General features: G+C 34.3%; 2 protein-coding genes across 4 annotated transcripts; both read left to right on the forward strand.

Moving 5' to 3' along the window:
• The first annotated feature begins 1,274 nt into the window (after positions 1 to 1,274).
• LOC132274084 (probable rhamnogalacturonate lyase B) lies at positions 1,275 to 7,503 on the forward strand. The gene is made up of 16 exons (XM_059775247.1): positions 1,275 to 1,516; positions 1,657 to 1,754; positions 2,152 to 2,282; positions 2,761 to 2,820; positions 2,994 to 3,113; positions 3,234 to 3,353; positions 3,595 to 3,736; positions 4,172 to 4,342; positions 4,458 to 4,613; positions 4,704 to 4,810; positions 5,197 to 5,287; positions 5,468 to 5,609; positions 5,727 to 5,883; positions 6,147 to 6,263; positions 6,720 to 6,846; positions 7,014 to 7,503. Exons 2-16 carry the CDS (start codon positions 1,713 to 1,715, stop codon positions 7,254 to 7,256), a joined length of 1,926 nt encoding a protein of 641 aa, XP_059631230.1. The 5' UTR covers positions 1,275 to 1,516; positions 1,657 to 1,712; the 3' UTR covers positions 7,257 to 7,503.
• A 1,849-nt stretch (positions 7,504 to 9,352) lies between these two features.
• On the forward strand, positions 9,353 to 18,210 carry LOC132274085 (probable rhamnogalacturonate lyase B). Of its 3 annotated transcripts, none has more exons than XM_059775248.1 (16): positions 9,353 to 10,596; positions 10,946 to 11,043; positions 11,382 to 11,506; positions 11,948 to 12,007; positions 12,563 to 12,682; positions 12,867 to 12,986; positions 13,116 to 13,257; positions 13,754 to 13,924; positions 14,076 to 14,231; positions 14,321 to 14,427; positions 14,947 to 15,037; positions 15,184 to 15,325; positions 15,439 to 15,595; positions 16,276 to 16,392; positions 17,243 to 17,369; positions 17,811 to 18,210. In XM_059775248.1, exons 2-16 carry the CDS (start codon positions 11,002 to 11,004, stop codon positions 18,051 to 18,053), a joined length of 1,920 nt encoding a protein of 639 aa, XP_059631231.1. In that variant the 5' UTR covers positions 9,353 to 10,596; positions 10,946 to 11,001; the 3' UTR covers positions 18,054 to 18,210. The 3 variants fall into 3 exon arrangements, with proteins under 3 accessions (XP_059631231.1, XP_059631233.1, XP_059631232.1); XM_059775249.1 differs by lacking the exon at positions 9,353 to 10,596 and adding an exon at positions 10,647 to 10,839; XM_059775250.1 differs by lacking the exon at positions 12,563 to 12,682.
• The last annotated feature ends 846 nt before the right edge of the window (positions 18,211 to 19,056 follow it).

Consider the following 19,056-nt stretch of genomic DNA (forward strand, 5'->3'; position numbering starts at 1 on the left):
CACAGTTGCATCATCATGATTATTGGTAGCAATCTCTTTAGGTTATGTTCTGCATGGAATTAGAGCTTTGGAATTGGAATTTGTAGAATTGGAGAAAATTTTAATTTGATTTTATGAGTTGCTTTTCTCCAATTCTACTAATTCCAATTCCAAGCCTCCAATTCCATGCAGCCGAACATAATTAAATTAAATCTCCATATTGGCTTCTATCTCAATCTACTCTGCTTTGATACACTTTTACATATGTTGGATATATTCTCCATTTTGCATGATAAAACTGGGAATAAATCTTTGTACTTATTTTAGAACAGCTTTCATTGAAATCAAGCACTCACAGCAGTGTCAAAGAATCCCTTTTATGTCATTGAATACAACTTTCTTTTCTTTATCCCAGGATTAATTTGAGATGACATTTTAAAACTAGGTCTTAAATTTGTCTTCAATTACTAAATGATTAATTAGTCTCCTCAGTATAGACCCTAAATATTTCCCTCTGGCAAAACTAGGTATTTCCAAAATTTTATACTTTTAAAGCTACTATGTCTGTTGTACAGAATTACTAGTTACTACTACTTTGTATGTATGTGTAGTGTGTACATACACTTTTATATGCTCACACTCCACTTCTAATAAAATAAATGACAGAATCAACCCTCAAAAAAGTGGAGTTTAAATCACCTTTACAGAAAAAATGTGGAGTGCAGAGAATGTGGAGTGCAGAATATTTTTTAAAAATAATCATGTCATTTCTTTCATTTAAAATGGTAAAATATCGAGTAAAAGAGTGTCGTGCAAACATCATTTCCATGTATCAATATTGGACACGAATCCATAAGTTGAATAGTTAAAAAAATTGACAGTTAGCTTATAGAATCATGATCATCAATTTCGCATTTTGTGCATCTCTTGTCATCTTTACCTCTACAATTCTTGCACGTATCAAATTCACCAAAAGAGAGGTGACTTTGAAGTAAAGAGATGTAATAAAGAAAAGCAAGAAAGAGCATGCTTTTTGTGCCTAGTTGAAGGTAACCAACTCAAAGTTAATGGAGTATGCAATAATAAATATAGGCTCCAAAGTCCTACTTTCTCTCTCCATAAACTACTGAGAACCCTAAAAGGTAACATCATTTCTCTCCTCAAAATCATCAAATGTAACCAATAATATTTTTATTTACTACTTATTAATGTGATCAATATTATTAATTATTAAACGTGTCACTATGGGAATTTGCTATGAAGTTTATGTAGTTGTAGAATCTAGCTAGATTCAACAATGTCCTTTTTCTTTTTCCCTTACTTTTGTTTTTGACCAAGAAGTCTATAAAGTTGTATTTTTGCAATCATGAAGTTTCCAAGCTCGTTCTTTTACTCATTTTTTGTTGTTTCATTTTCTTTTGAAAGTTCAAGTAAATGCGCACACTCTCACAATATTAATACTAGCTAGCATTTACATTAGCAGGACTTGACTCTCAACCTTTCCTTTTAGAAAGAAGAGATCATACCATATATTAAGGTGTCCAACCCTTATGGTCTCCTTTTTTTTTCTTCTTCTTTTTTTTTTTTTTTTTTTTTTTTTTTTTTTTTTCTGTAAATCTTGATGATCCATTTATTGTTGCTTAATTAATCAATTATATTTTTGGAATTTACATGCAGATTCTTATTTTCCCCAAGAAATTGCAGGCAATATAAGCTAAGGAGGGCTTGGATTAATGTCTAACAAAGGGGTGCAACTGCATATTCAAGATGAGCAAGTACATCAATTTATAAAAATATAGTTATATACACATTACACCCACCTTGTGATTTTTCTATCTTTTTTTATTGTGCACATTTTTTTAGTTTTTTCATTCATCCTAGCTAGCTAGTGTATAGTTTTGAAGCATAGTGCATATTCAAGATGAGCAAGTAAGTCTATCATGTATAATTTTAAAAATTGCTAGCTATTGATCTGTTAACTTCAATGGAAATTTTTTCTAAGAAAAAAATTTCATGTATATATATATATATATATATGATATTTTTTCAGCTGACAAGAAAACGTTTTCTAGCAACGATTTACTTTTCCTGCATTAAGAACTGTATGACATAATCGATCACAAAATGTATATAAAATTAATGAGACATCGAATCCGTTTAATTTTTGTGCAGGTGGTGTTAGAAAATGGCATACTTGAAGTGACATTCTCAAATCCAGGGGGAACAATCACTCGAATTCAATATAATGGAATTGAGAACTTGCTTGAGCTTGATAATCCAGCCTATCCAAAACTCAAGGGAGGGTAAACACTGTTTGCAAATGCTTCTACTTATTATATATATATATGTATGTATGTATGTATGTATGTATGTATGTATGTACGTATGTATGTGTGTGTACTGTACACACGTTCACGCATAGAGATATATATAGTTTAGCATCCTAAAAAACAAAAAATAAAATTGAAAACCCATTTTTTATGGCGCTAAAATATGCACATAAAAACCTCATAGTATATGTTTTTCTGACACTGAAGATTTTTTAAATACATCTGGTATAGGTTTCATTTTTTAAATACATCTGGAATGTTTTGCGACATCAACATATATGTGAGTGAGGGTTGACATGATGTCATTAATATTCATGATGACATCAACCTTACTCACATAAAATTAGCCGGATGTGTCTAAGTGTCAAATTCCCTATCATTATTGTAATGTAGCTAGGTATATAGTTAGATGATTATAGATTAACCACGTTAATTATGATGGAACATGCAGGTTTTCTGACCTTAATTGGAGCAAAGTGGGAAGCTCGGGGACACGTGGAAAATTCGACACGTATGTCCTCCTAAGATCACTTTTCTCTATCTAAAATAGCAAGAATTTTAGAAATTTAAATAATTTTGTACAGTGATTTTTTTTTTTTTTTAAAGTTAAATTTGAAATGCTAGTATAATAACATATAAATAATGCCATTTTCCAGTAACAAGATTCAATAATCAAATATGCAGGATTGAAGGATCAAGTTTTAAGGTTATTGTGGAAAATGAGGAAAAAGTAGAGCTCTCATTTACAAGGACTTGGGACCCTTCTCTACAGGATGAGCATGCCCCCTTAAATATAGACAAAAGGTCCTTTTATATTTTATATTTTTCTTTTTTGAGAATGTTTGAAAATTTGTCCACGTACTTGTTACATGAAAACTGTACACATCGTTGGATGATATGGGTGTCATGATAATGGTGATGTAGGTTCATAATGTTTCATGGTTCCTCGGGCTTCTATTACTACTGCATTTACGAACACTTAGAGGACATGCCTGCTTTCAACCTCAACGAAACTAGGATCGTGTTCATGCTCAAAATAGACAAGTAAACAAATTTTCTTTATCGTTTTCTACTGTGAGATTATGTTGTCCATGCTGAAAATGGAGAACTACCGAAAAAAAAAAATTAAACTAGAACTAGTTTAAACTTGAAAGATTAAAAAGCTTTACAGGAAACATCTGATAATGAAAAGCTATTAATTCAGCTAATTAATTACATTGACATGCATGCTTAAATGGAAAATAGAAATATTCTAAAATGGCATACTTTGAGCTGTGTGCGCTAGGTTTCATTACATGGCAATAGCAGATAATAGGCAAAGATTCATGCCCCTACCAGATGACCGGTTACCAGGAAGAGGTGAAGAACTAGCCTACCCTGAAGCAGTCCTACTTGTCAACCCTGTTGAGCCAGAATTTAAAGGAGAGGTAAGGCCATTCCTTGCAATTATTAATTTTATCATTTCATGTTCTTGAAAAGAAATATCATGCCCAAAATAGATTGTATAGCTCCAGTCATGAAATCAGTTCTTCAAAACCAATTCAGAAAACCTTGAAACGTTCAACCTTGAGATGTTCTCGCCTATGCAAATCCTTATGTGTGTACTTGATGGAGACAACGGAGACTCTGTTGCTTGTTAGGCATGGAAACTCTCTAAGAAAACTGTAGGAATAAATTTAGAGAGTTACTTCCATCAAGCAAATCTCAAACTTATTCAGATCAGTATCGGTTATTAAAACCGCTTTATTAACTTTTCAAAACCACCCTTGCATATATTTCTGTGACTTACTTTAAATATATATATATATATAAGTGAAAGCATATATGATGCACGCACATGAACACCTTATTCTGATGTGCAGGTAGATGACAAGTACCAATACTCATGTGAGAACAAAGATAATAGGGTTCACGGGTGGATATGCTTTGACCCGCCCGTGGGGTTCTGGCAAATCACACCTAGCAATGAGTTCAAGACTGGGGGTCCACTCAAACAGGATCTAACATCCCATGTTAATCCAACAGCCCTTAATGTATGCTCCTATATGACAACAACCTCTGTATCAACAATATTTTTCTAAATTAGTATGAAGTTATGATGATGGTAATTTTAGTTAGGTTTAATGTAAACCAAATTGGTGCCATTAGATGTTTGTCAGTGCCCATTATGCTGGAGAGGACCATGTTGTGAAATTTGAAGCAGGGGAGCCATGGAAGAAAGTTTGTGGCCCGGTTTTTGTCTATCTGAATTCAGTGTTGGATAATAATGACGCGGACAAGCTCTGGTATGACGCGAAAGAACAGGTTTGACATAGAAAAAACTGCATTTTTATTTCTGCAGACTAGATAATTAACCATGCATATATGACTATATATACTAACATATATGTGCAGATGAAGAATGAAGTCCAATGCTGGCCATATAGTTTCCCTGAGTCGAAGGATTTTCCAACTTCTGATCAGAGGGGTACTGTTAATGGTAGACTGCTAGTCCAAGACAGGTATAGACTATAGTAGGTGATTACTATTTCTTATCGTCCTCAGCTTACCTTGATGATCTTATAAATGTTGTCACAGGTGATGAAATAGCCAAAAAAAATGTAAAATTTTCAACCATGAGCCAAATTCACTAATGCCCCCTCATGTGTGGCCTTTTTATGGTCCAACACGTGCTTCAATTTTAATTATAAGGGTGACGGTGAATTTTGAACTTGAGTATGACCTTAATTGCTTGCTCTGATACTACGTTAGCAATCATCTGCTCTTAAAACTTCGGCCGTGAAAGATGGTGTAACTTTAATATTTAAATCCTCTCATAATCTTATATCGGCTTTTCCAAATATATATAGGTTTGAGTAATCAAATTTTTGTAATCAAACCTGATTAGGTACATCAGTGAGGACTTTATATCAGCAAATGGTGGCTATGTTGGGTTGGCTCTACCAGGAGATAGTGGATCATGGCAAAGAGAAGTCAAGGTGATCATTTGAAATATGACTTCTTATCATACAATGTTATGCCAATATTGCACCAAAATAAAGGCAACCTTTTTTTTCTTGGCCAATTTAGGTCACCTCTTAACCCATTATTTAGGTAGTTATATATATATATATATATATATATATATATATATATATCTTATATGGTATTCTTAGCAGGGCTATCAGTTCTGGACCACGGCAGATGAAGGCGGCTATTTTACCATTAAGAATATACGTGCAGGCGACTATAATCTTTATGCTTGGGTTTCTGGTTTTATTGGAGATTATCGACATGATGTTGCCATTACCATTACCTCAGGTCATGCACATGTATTTACATTAATTATATTTTTGAGGTTATTATATTGGATGTAACATTTTGTCCTTCAAATCACCTGCATATTTACTCATAGTGAGGAGAATGTTCTATAAGCAGGTTGTGATATTGATATTGGCAATCTTGTGTATAAGCCTCCAAGAGATGGACCTACATTGTGGGAAATAGGCATCCCTGATCGATCCGCGGCAGAATTCTACGTACCTGATCCTAATCCCAAATATATCAACAAACTTTATGTCAATCACCCAGATAGGTTAGCTTTTCTTACCACAATTAATTTGGTGAGAGAGTAGGACGACCAAGAATATCATATAATTACACAAAGTGTCCACAAGTTCCTGCTTTATATTTCGAGACAAGAATATCCTATATGAGCTCATTTCTTGGTGGGTGTTTTGCTTCTATGATTTAATTTTCACGTTAACAACTAACTACTCTAAAAACTTGTTTATGTAGTCAATCTTCGTAATTGAGATTGTTGAAGTTGAAGTTCAAATTATCTTGTTGAATTGGCAGGTTTAGACAATATGGATTGTGGGAAAGATATGCAGATTTGTATCCTGATGGAGATTTAGTTTACACTGTCGGTGTTAGTGACTATCAGAAAGACTGGTTCTTTGCTCAGGTAACCAGGTGCGAGTTTCCAACAATATTATATATTTTTATCCCGGCAAAGTAGGGGAGGGGGGAGTCAAACACAGACACGCCCGATCAGGGAACTAGGCGCTCTACCAACTAGGTCACTGGGTAACGTCCGGATATTTAATATTTTCAATCTTTGGTAATAAAGTCCTATTCCAGAACTGTTGGTAAAACCTGTAAGCATATACTTCATGCTATTTGGAATTCATAAAAAGATCAATTGTCAATTGGTGCTGGCTTTTTCTGTCTCTGCCTTCTTTTGTTCAGATTTCATACGAGTAAAATTGTATTGGACTCGCTTGGATGTTGATGCTCAATACCAATAGTTAGCTACTAGTTGTTCCAATCATCAAACTAGAATTTATAGTTGAATATCATCTACAATGTAATACAAGTCGAGTCGGCTGAGTTTCAGACTCTCTGAAATGTATTAATCTTATGGTGCAGGAAAGTAGGTGATAACACATACCTAGGAACTACATGGCAAATAAAGTTCGACAATGACAACTTGTATCAAACTGGAACTTACAAACTGCGCGTGGCACTTGCATCTGCAAATGATTCCGAATTACAGGTACGACTTAATATAAAGTCCACGCAATATGTATCCCCTTTCTCCGCATTTCCTTTAGATTTCATCCCAATTCTTTGAACTAAATTTCTTTCAATTCCAACTTTAATGTGCACTTGAGAATATTATTCTTTTTTTCTATTTATTTCTTCTTCTTTTTTGAAATTAAGGTTCGAATTAATGATCCGGGAGCTGAGCCTCCTCAATTTTCAAGTGGAGTGATTGGGAAGGATAATGCCATCGCAAGACATGGTATTCATGGGCTGTATTGGCTGTTCAATGTGGAAATACCAAGCACTCAACTCCTCCAAGGCCAAAACACTATATATCTAACACAAGCAAGCAACACTAGCCCTTTCCAAGGGCTCATGTATGATTATATTCGTTTGGAAGCTCCTCCATCTACTAACTAATGCTGTGTCTGTATAATATCAGTAACAATGAATGCTATATATCATGATTTGTGTGTGTGAGAGAGAGAGAGATCTCCTGATTCTCTTCCTCATATCATGATTTGTGTGTGTATGTGTGAAAGAGATCCAGATTCCTCTCATCTTGTGAATATCATGATTTGTGTGTTTGTGTGAAAGAGATCCAGATTCCTCTCATCTTGTGAATGCAAGTGCAACATTATTGATTTAAATTAAAAAACCATTAACACTTTTATGTAGTAGTTGTTTCTCTCTCCTCTTGCCTTCTATCGTAACTAATTTTTCTCTTCTTATCGCCTAATTATAAGTCTCGTTACAAGTGTTCAAACTATATAAGTTTACTTTGTCGTCTTTGTCAGTTTTTCTTATACTTTCATTAGACCTAATATTTTCTAAACACTTTTATGTAATTGTTACGTTATTGATTTAAATTATCCCATTAACACTTTTATGTAGTTGTTTCTCTCCACCTCTTGCCTTCTATTGTAACTAATTTTTCTCTTCTTATCGCCGCAATTATATGTCTTGTTACAAGTGTTCAAACTACATAAGTTTACTTTATCGTCACAGTCAATTTTTCTCTTACACTTTCATTAGACCTAATCTTTTTTAGACACTGCAACAATATAAACGCATTTATTTTCTCACATAGGTGTCGCTTTTCATAGTTAATTTTTTAGAAACATTAAAAACAGATTTTGTAAGACAAAATTACCCTTTTATATTATTTTCCTTTCTTTCCTCTGTTCATTATTTTTATTATTCCAAAATTTTTATTATTTTTTTTCTTCTTCTTCTTCCTCGTCTCCATGGATGATGGATGCTGGTAGAGTACCCATAATCCCACTTTTTCTCTATGTTTATGGAACCATTAAAAAATATTTTTTAAATATGTTTCTTTATGTTTATGAAAACATAACAAATATATTTTTAATATGTTCTTTATGTTAATGGAAAGATTAAAGATATATTTTTAAAAGACAAAAAAAAAAAAAAAAAAAATCCTCTTTTAGGATGTATATATATGTATGAGTATGATTTGTTTGTACACACGTGTATGATATGAAAAAAGGAAAGAAAGGAAAATAATATAAAAATAATAATTTTATTTGGCAAAATTTATTTTTAATGTTTTCAAAAATGGGATTTCCCTATTAATTATATTCCTTAATTATAACTACTGTGATTGGAGCCGAGTACTGAAGGACATGCACTTCTCTTTTACTAATATGTATGTATGTATTATGCACACAAGCACTCCATTACATTTCACTTATTATAAAATAAATCTTAATAATATGTATGTATTAATTATATTCCTTAATTATAACTACTGTGATTGCAGCGGGGTACTGATGGACATGCACTTATCTTTTACTAATGTGTATGTATGTATTATGCACACAAGCACTCCATTACATTTCACTTATTGTAAAGTAAATGACTGTAAAGTAAATGACAGAATCAACCTTGAAGGTGAAGTTTAATCTACCTTTACAAAAAAAATTGCAAAGCGTGGAGTTTTTTCTTTTTTTTTTTTTTTTTTTTTTTTTAAAAAACCTTGGGCCTAATTTCAATGACACTTTTAAAGTTTGTACAAATTTTACAATGAAAAAATATTAAGAAAATTATTATTATTACTGGAGGACCTTGTTAGAGGCCCAATCTAGCGAGAAGGTGGGCATTGCCCACTGCAGTCGGCTCGCAGTAATCAAGCGGGCCCACTTGATCGCAAAATAAAATAAAATAAATTTTTCATGTTGTCATTGTTAAGTCATATAAAACGAAACAAAAGGGATTTCAAAAGCAAAAGCATGGGAGTTACAAAAAGCGTGACAACAATACCTGTTAAAAATAATTGTGTCACTTAGCTTCTGGTCTATTACGTTTGGTATAAAATATATATATATATATATAGACACACACATATACATATAATTAAAAAAATATTACTTTTAGAGGGTGAAAATCTAAAGAGGGCTAAAATTTGGAAAGCACAAGTTGGCTGGCTCTTGAAAAAGCTAAGCACGTGACTTAAGGTACCTTTTGTCACTTGACCGTGAAATGATCTTTGTACTCTATTTGTTGACGACTTTTAAATCCATAATAAATTATAGAAGGACGAATTTGCCGACAGTTGCGATCAAGCTTAATTTGTCGCTCTTCAATGGCTTCACAAAGCTAGATCACTGGTGCATCTAGCCCAAGACACAACTATAACGGACACCAACCGCTGCCTTGTCGGAACAATCGTTATCGGTGACCCACCATCGAGCCCCAAGCCACAACCATGGTGAACACCAACCGTTGCCGCGTCGGAGTTGCGTCACGGTCACCGTCTCTCCGCTCACGGCCATTCCAGCTTCCTCATAGCGTCATGATTGCCGATCGTCTTAAGCATTCTCCGGAGATTTATCGTCAGAAGACGAACAAGGGTTCTGCAACAGTGGGTTTGTGACGACAGGGTATGGGTTGATGGTGATCGACGATGATGGGTTTTTGGATTTGCGATTGGGTCTTGGATTATTGTATGGGTCTTGCGCTCGGTTCTGTTGGTGGTGTTACAGGGTATGGGGCTGATGATGGCCTTGCCTTGGCTTGGTGGTGGATTAACTATCTTGGGTTCTGGTTCTGTTGCTGGTCTTGGCTTGCTGGTGGATCAATGATGATGGGGTTTTAGGGTTTGATCGTCTTGGGTTGGTGTTACGGTTTGTGCGGGCATGTACTCCCCCTACGTCCACTACATGCTCGACGAATTTACGTAGAGACTTGGTGTTGAACTCACTTCCAGGTCTCGCCGTCGGCGTTGTAGATGCCGTGAAAGTCCGACAGAGTGCTTTCTCTTCTCTTGATCTCAGTTGTTGGGTCGGAAGTGTATAACTGAGAAGCTCACTAGCTCTTCACCGGACTGAAACTGTGGCTCACACGGGTCGTCTGAAACTGTGGCTCGCCGGACTAGCTGAAACTTTCTGGGCTTCCACTGGACTGAACTGGAACTAAAGCGCATCAATTGGGTCTTTGTGATGGAGCTCAGTAACGGTTGTGAACTTTGTTGGGTCACCATAGGACCCAGTTATGAAAAGTAAAAAAATATCAGAATATACTGGTTTAATTTCTTCTTTACACCGCAACTCTTGCACTTAAAAAAAAATCACCAAGACAGAGGTGACTTTGAAGTAAAGAGATGTAATGAAGAGAAGCAAGAAAAAAAGATGTTTTTTGTGTCTGGTTGAAGAAACCAAGTCATAATAAATGGAGTAACCAATATTACGACTAGCTCCAAAGTCCTACTCTCTCTGTCTCCATTACATAGTCGTAAAAGGTAACATGATTTCTCTCCTCCAAATCAGGAAATGTAACTAAGAAAGTTCTTTTACTCATTTTCTTAGCATGCACGAAGTTATCTTTCTTGTTTGTTGTTTCATAATTATTATTATTATTATTATTTTGAAATTTTAAGCAAACGCACGCACTTGTAATATTGCCTCTAACAGGGCTCCTCTCAAGGTCCCCTTTGAAACGGAGAGATTATTCCGTCTGGAGTTTGGACTAATGCTCATTGATGGTGTTGTTTTTTAATTTGCATTTACTATACTATATTAAGGTGTTCGATCTTGATGATCCATTTATTGTTGCTTAATTAATCAATTATATTTGCAATCTACATGCAGATTCTTATTTTCCGGAATAAATTGCAAGCAATATAAGCTAAGGAGGCCTTGGATTGATGTCTAACAAAGGGGTGCAACTGCATATTCAAGATAAGCAAGTAAATCTATTTTATAGATTTTTCATTCATCCTAGCTAGTGTGTAGTTTTGAAGGATACTGCATATTCAAGATGGGGAATGGATCCTCTCCAAGCATTTCTCTCTACAAGCATATATCTAACAAATGGAAAAACAGCACATCACTATCTTGATTGTATGATTAAATTACTATTGATATGTTAACTTCAATGGAAACTATTTCAGAAAAAAATTTCCAAAGAAAAATGATATTTTTTCAGCTAACATGAAAATATTTTCTTGTATTAAGAACTGTATGAGATTTTCGATTATAAAAATGTATATAATGAATGAGACATCCATTGAATTTGCCTGTGCAGGTGGTGTTAGATAATGGCATACTTCAAGCCACATTCTCAAATCCAGGGGGAACAATCACTGGAATTCAATACAATGGAATTGACAACTTGCTTGAGTTTCATAATTCAGAACCCAATGGAGGAGGGTAAACACCGTTTGCAATTACTTCTGTTTATTATATACATATCTATCATATATGTACACTAGTTCACACACATTGAGATATATTATATATTAGCATTTTTTTTGTAATATTATTCTTGCTAGTGTCAAAACAAGAAGTATTAGCCTTTTGTTTTCGGTAAGTAAGATATATTCAAAACAAGGTACAAAAAAAGAAGAAGAACATCATCTACACAATTAAAAAGACAGTAAAGTTTAGCATCAAAAAAAAAAAAAAAATTTAAAAACCAATTTCTTTTACAATGCCAAAATAGGGGTACACGCACACAAAAAAAACCCCTCATACATAAATTTTTTTACACTGAAAATTTATTCAGCAAAGGAAATCTGGTATGGGATTCATTTTCTTTATAGGTCATGTATGGAATGTTTTGCAAGGTTAACAAGTTAATTCAACATGCAGGTATTCGACCCTCAATTGGAGCAAAGTGGGAAGGTCGGGGACAAGTGGAAAATTCGATGCGTATGTCCTCCTCAGCTCACTTTTCTCTATCTAAAATAACTTGAATTTTTAAATATGTAATAATCTTGTAAAGTGAATTTTATATAAGAATCCTGCCCCTTGTGTCCATGCAATTAGTAAATTGTAATAATCTTATATATTCAAAAATCACCCGAAAAAGTTCTGTAGAAAAATTGAATTGCATGAATTAAATAATAGAAAATTGAACAATATTGGGTCAGGATTATCTGTTTTTATATATTAGTAAATTGTAATAATCTTATATATTCAAAAATCACCTGAAAAAGTTCTGTAGAAAAATTGAATTGCATGAATTAAATAATAGAAAATTGAACAATATTGGGTCAGGATTATCTGTTTTTATATATATATATAAAAACAGATAATCCTGACCCAATATTGTTCAATTTTCTATTATTTAATTCATGCAATTCAATTTTTCTACAGAACTTTTTCAGGTGATTTTTGAAATGCCACTGTGATAGTACATAAATAATGCCATTTTTCACTCAAGTAAATAGCCCCAGTAACAAGGTTTAATGATCATATATGCAGGATCAAAGGAACAAGTTTTAAGGTTGTAGTAGAAAATGAGGAAAAAGTAGAGCTCTCATTTGCAAGGACATGGTACCCTTCTCTCCAGCATGAGCATGCCCCCTTAAATATAGACAAAAGGTCTTTACTTAAATCCCTTATATGCAGTTATTTTTAAAAGAGTACCCAAATGGTTCATTGGATAAAATGGGTCTCAGAGTAAAAATTTATGAGTCAGTCCTATACCGTCTCCACACAACATATGATCATTTCACTCTTAGAATTTCAATCCTTTTATTGATTGAGAATAATGATGATCATGTAGGTTCATAATGCTTCGTGGTTCCTCGGGCTTTTATTACTACAGCATTTACGAACACTTAGAGGACATGCCTGCTTTCAACCTCGATGAAACCAGGATCGTGTTCAGGCTCAAAATAGACAAGTAAACAAATTCTAAAGAATTATACTTTTGCTAAGTACATTGACTTTCATGCTCAAATGAAAAAAATAATAAGAATAAAAAAAAAAAAAAAGAATAATAATAAAATGGTGTACTTTGATGAGCTACCAGGTTTCGGTACATGGCAATAGCAGATAATAGACAAAGATGCATGCCCCTACCAGATGACCGATTACCAGGAAGAGGTGAAGAACTAGCCTTCCCTGAAGCAGTCCTACTTGTTAACCCCATTGAGCCAGAATTTAAAGGAGAGGTAAAGCCTTACCTTGCAATTCTTGATTTTATCATTTCATGTTATCGTTTATAGAATACCTTATAACCACCAAGGTGTGTGGCTTATTGGTATCTCATTTTCTTTCAAAGTGAAAGCTAAAAAGTTACAACAGATTGTCGCTGGATTGGTCAATTATCCGTCTTGTTATAACGGTCACATTTTAGCTGAACTCAATTGTTCGAGCCTTTAGGGTACATATTACCCTTATGTACCTTATATATACAAATTGCTTGAATTTTCAAAAAAATTCTAAAAGTTTTGGGTTTCCCAGAAACATTGTGGGAGTTCTTTGCGAGAAAAGAAAAGAAAATAAAATTAGAGAACACATTATGCCGTGATTTACTAAAACGAAAAAGAAAAGGAGAAAAACGGCAAAGAAATTGTTGAGATAAAGTATATAATGCATATTTGACTGCAAACTGTTATGTACATTGTGTTGCAACAATGGGGTTTTGATATGTCTCCTGAAGTGCAGGTAGATGACAAGTACCAGTACTCATGTGAGAACAAAGATAACCGGGTTCACGGGTGGATATGCTTTGACCCGCCCGTGGGATTCTGGCAAATCACAGCCAGCAATGAGTTCAAGACTGCAGGTCCACTCAAACAGGATCTAACATCCCATGTTAATCCAACAGCCCTTGCTGTATGTAACTATATAATAACAACCTCTGTATCGGCAAATTTTTTTCCCCCTTATATTCTTATTCATTAACGATCACAATAGTATCAACAGTTATGATGATGATCATTTTAGTTAAGTTTAATTAACACAAACTGAATTGGTGTGTCATTAGATGTTTGTAAGTGCCCATTATGGGGGAGAGGATCATGTGTTGAAATTCAAATCAGGCGAACCATGGAAGAAAGTTTTTGGCCCGGTTTTCATCTATCTTAATTCAGTGTTGGATGATAATGACACATTTAAGCTCTGGAACGACGCCAAAGAACAGGTTTGACATAGAAAAAGTGCTTGTTAATTACTCCAAACTAGATAACCATGCACCACTGTGTATATACTAACATAGATATTGATATGCAGATGAAGAATGAAGTCCGCTGCTGGCCATATAGTTTCCCCGAGTCGAAGGATTTTCCAACTTCTGATCAGAGGGGTACTGTTAATGGTAGATTGCTAGTCCAAGACAGGTATAGTAGGTGCTTATTTCTTATTTTCCTTGGCTCACTATTTGCTAGTCCAAGACAGGTATAGTAGGTGCTTATTTCTTATTTTCGTTGGCTCACCTTGATCAATTTCTCTCATTTGAACTCTTGGGCTTGATATGCTACATTAAAAAAGAGGGGAACGTCTTACTTCTTAAATTTGTTGATGCAAACACAATATCCTTTTCAACTCCAATCTTTAATGTAAATGTTGTCAGGTCAAGAAATTACCCAAAAAAAAATGTAAAATTAATCAACTAGAGTCAAATTCACTAATGCCCCGCCACACGTGGCCTTCATTTGGTCCAACACATGTTTTAATTTTAATTATCAGAGTGACGGTGAATTTTGAACTCCTGACCTTATCTGATCTGATACGTTGTTAACCATTATCTACTCCTAGACTTTAATATTTAAACCCGCTAACGATCTTATATTGTCTTTTCGAAATATATATAGGTTTGACGTTTGAGTAATCAAAATTTTGTAATCACACCTGATTAGGTACATCAGTGAGAACTTTATCTCAGCAAATGGTGCCTATGTGGGGTTGGCTCCACCAGGAGACATCGGATCATGGCAAAGAGAAGGCAAGGTGATCCATTTGAATTTCTTCTTGTTGTCATCATACAATGTTATGCCATTAGTGCACCAAAATAAGGGCTTTCTTGGCCAATTTAGGTCACCTCTTAATACACCATTTAGGTAGTTATATATGTTATATGGCAATATTCTTAGCAGGGCTATCAATTCTGGACCACAGCTGATGAAGAAGGCTATTTTACAATCAAGAATATACGTGTAGGCGACTATAATCTTTACGCTTGGGTTCCTGGTTTTATTGGAGATTATCGATATGATGTTGCCATTACCATTACCTCAGGTCATGCATATGTATTTACATTAATTAGATTTTCGAGGTTCTTATATTGGATGTATCATTTTGTCCTTCAAATCACCTGCATATTTACTCATAATGAAAAGAATGTGAAGCAGGTTGTGATATTGATATTGGCCATCTTATGTATGAGCCTCCAAGAGATGGACCTACATTGTGGGAAATAGGCATCCCTGATCGATCCGCAGCAGAATTCTACATACCTGATCCTAATCCCAAATATATCAACAAACTTTATGTCAATCACCCAGATAGGTTAGCCTTTCTTACTACGATTTGGTGACAGATTAGGATGACCAAAATCATTCAATTACACTGATGATGCCATGTTTGGCAGCGCCGTATCGGCACCTTAGATTTGGGATTGGAGAAAATTTAATTCAAAATTTGAACTAAACTTCCTCCAGTCCCAAATCCAAGGCACCGATTGGGAAAAGACTTTTGTTATGTTTGGGAGCACCGAATCAGTGCCTTGGATTTGGAATTGAAGAAAGTTTAGTTCAAATTTTATACTAAATTTTCTTCAATCCCAAATTCAAAACACGAGTTCGGTGCCGCCAAACATAACATTTATTGAGTTGAGATGTCTTTAGTAGTACTATATATTTGACATTGACAGATAATCTACAAGCTAACGTATTATGGCGTGTCCAACTTCAGTGCTCCCTAACATATATAATATAGAAGTACAATGTGCTTTTTTTTTTTAGCTTCTATGATTTAATTTTCTATGTTTTAGATTTGGAACTTTTATTGAGACGGGTTTTACCAACTGCTCTGAAAGCTTAAATTGTTAGAAAGACATATAAATAAACTCCGTGATGTTTAGTATTTTCCAATATTTATATAGTCAATATTTTTTAATCAAGACTCTACTTAATTATAATTATCTTATGATTGAAGTTGAAGTTTAAATTCTCTCGTTCAAATGGCAGGTTTAGACAATATGGATTGTGGGAAAGATATGCAGATTTGTATCCTGAAGGGGATTTAGTTTACACAGTGGGTGTTAGTGACTATAAAAAAGATTGGTTCTTTGCTCATGTAACCAGGTGCGAGTTTCTAACAATATTGGCCTCTTTTCTTTAAAGCTTGTGGCTTATTTAAACATTTCAACCTTTGGTAAATTCAAATTTAGAACTTTTTGTTTGGGTAAACATTTATTTCATGCTATTTAGAATTCATAAAGATCAATTGAACTTCTCAACTTCCACAAGCATACAAGTAAAATGCTGGTTCAAATAATTGGACTAGCTTGGATCTCGGTGCTTTTTAGTACTTATTATAGTTAGCTACTGGTTGTTTCAATCAACTCATTAGAATTTATAGTTAAATATCCATCAGTTTTATAAAAATTCGATACAAGTCGAGTCAGAGTAAACCGAGTCTCTCACAGGGCCGGCTTGAGCCTTAGGCCACTTAGCCGGTCACCTAATACCCAATTTTAATTCATGTAATAATAATTTGTATATATATATATTTTTAATCCTTGAAAAATTGGTATTGAAAAGTGAAGAAACATTTGTTGTATCAAAGGTCATCTAGCCCAATAGTATAACCTCCTCATCCTCAGAGAGAAGTGGAGGGGTTTGAGCCTGGGTGTGGGCAAAAAGTGTATTAAGTGTTTCTTGCATCGAGGTTTTTTTTTTTTTTCACTTTTCTAAATTTCCTATTAAACTCGAATACAAAATTTTAAATTAATTTTTATATTTTATGTTTAAGAATCTTTTATATTTTTCGCTTAAAGCCTCAAATTGAACCGGCCCTCCTTCCTCTTAAGGACATGGTGTCACTCCGCTAACCGGATTTCACAATCATGTGTGAGAGATTAGACTTGTGCTTATTTGGTTTGAGAATTTTTGTTTTTCCTTTCCTTTTTCAATGTTATATCTTGTGGTGTAGGAAAGTTGGTGATGGCACATACGATGGAACTACATGGCAAATAAAGTTCAACAATGACAACGCGTATCAAAGTGGAATCCACAAACTGCGCGTGGCACTTGCTTCTGCAAACGTTGCCCAATTACTGGTATGAATTGACATAGAGTTGTGCTAAATACAATCGGAACTGAATCTTATGGGTCTTACAACGGACCCGTAAATCTAAAGACTGAGATTTTGGTAACAACTACGCATGGAAGCCCACAAAATTTATAGGCTGAAATTGTACAGTCGCGACTGCACTTAACATTTTCCATTGATATAAAAGCCACCCAATATGTAACCACTCGTTACTGGTATGAATTGATATAGAGTTGTGCCAAGTACAAACGTGGCTCTACAAGTTCAGTCCTTGAATATTATGGGACTTGGGGAAAAAAAATCTTATGAACTGGAATTGCACAGTCACGACTGCACTTAACATTTTTCATTAATATATAAGGTCATTAATTTAGATCCTATTTAGCAAGTACATTGACACAATTATTATTATTATTAATTTTTTTTTTTTTTTTTGGTGGAAATTAAGGTTAGGATTAATGATCCAAAAGCAGAGCCTCCAGAATTTTCAAGTGGATTGATTGGGAAGGATAATGCAATAGCAAGACACGGTATTCATGGGCTGTATTGGCTGTTCAATGTGGACATACCAAGCACTCGACTCCTTCAAGGCCAAAATACCATATATCTAACACAAGCAAGCAACACTAGCCCTTTCCAAGGGCTCATGTATGATTATATCCGTTTGGAAGCCCCTCCATCTACTAATTAACTAATGTTTTATGCTTGTAGAGGACCCTTCCCTTCTAGTATTCTGATTAACAATGCTATAAGCCTAAATCTGTATGATAACAATAATGGTAAATGCTAAATATCATGATTTGTGTGCGCCCGCTAAATATAATGATTTGAGTGTGTGAAAGTAGAAATGGCAATTTGCCCGGGACGGGTACCCGCCCCCACCCTGCCCTCCTCCCCGATTTATAGGCGGTGATAATTTTTAGTACCGATTTATAGGCGGTGATGATTTTTATTAATAAAAATTTATATGAATTTAGGATGGGGTGGATGAAGATCATCTGGTTGAATTTAGGATGGGGTGGATGAAGATCATCTGGTCCTTTTTCTTTTGTATAGGTAAATTATTCTTAAATCATTAGTATATATAGTTAATTTTAAAATTCTTAAATTGCATTCATTGACTTTCTCAACTATTTTAAAGAGCAACAGAATCTGCAAACTAAGAACATTTATACTGAATTTTATTTTAAATTATTAATTGTTCATTTTTAATAAGTTTTTAATATTTTTTTTAATAATTATATAATTGTATTTGAGAAAATAAAAAATAAAAAATAAAAAAATAAAAAATTATAGAACAAAATGGGGCCGGGATGGTAGCCGCATGGTTTAAAACGGGGAGTTAAAACAGGACTCTCCCTGTTCCAAAACTTGGGCGGAGATTTCTAAACATTTGTGGGAGGGTGTACACCGCCCCCATTGCCCACCGTATGCGTGTGAGAGAAACTTCTCAAATGATGACAACGATTTCTCCTCTTCAAGATGAGGAGTCTAATCAATTTAAATAGATGTAATGGTATGATACAAATATCACAACTAGATTAACCATTTGACTTCTCTATCACCGGAGTGGATAATATTTAACTATAAATATCACTATTAAATTATTGTACTATCATTTGGAGAGAGGAAAAAAGCAAAAACAAAACAAAACAAAAAAGTTAAGTTCCCAATCCATATTGATTGATACTGCC

The sequence above is a fragment of the Cornus florida genome, unplaced genomic scaffold, assembly GCF_030987335.1.
Source record: "Cornus florida cultivar Cherokee Brave unplaced genomic scaffold, ASM3098733v1 CherokeeBrave_3.0.0_Hap2_Chr09, whole genome shotgun sequence".
Classification (NCBI taxonomy): domain Eukaryota; kingdom Viridiplantae; phylum Streptophyta; class Magnoliopsida; order Cornales; family Cornaceae; genus Cornus; species Cornus florida.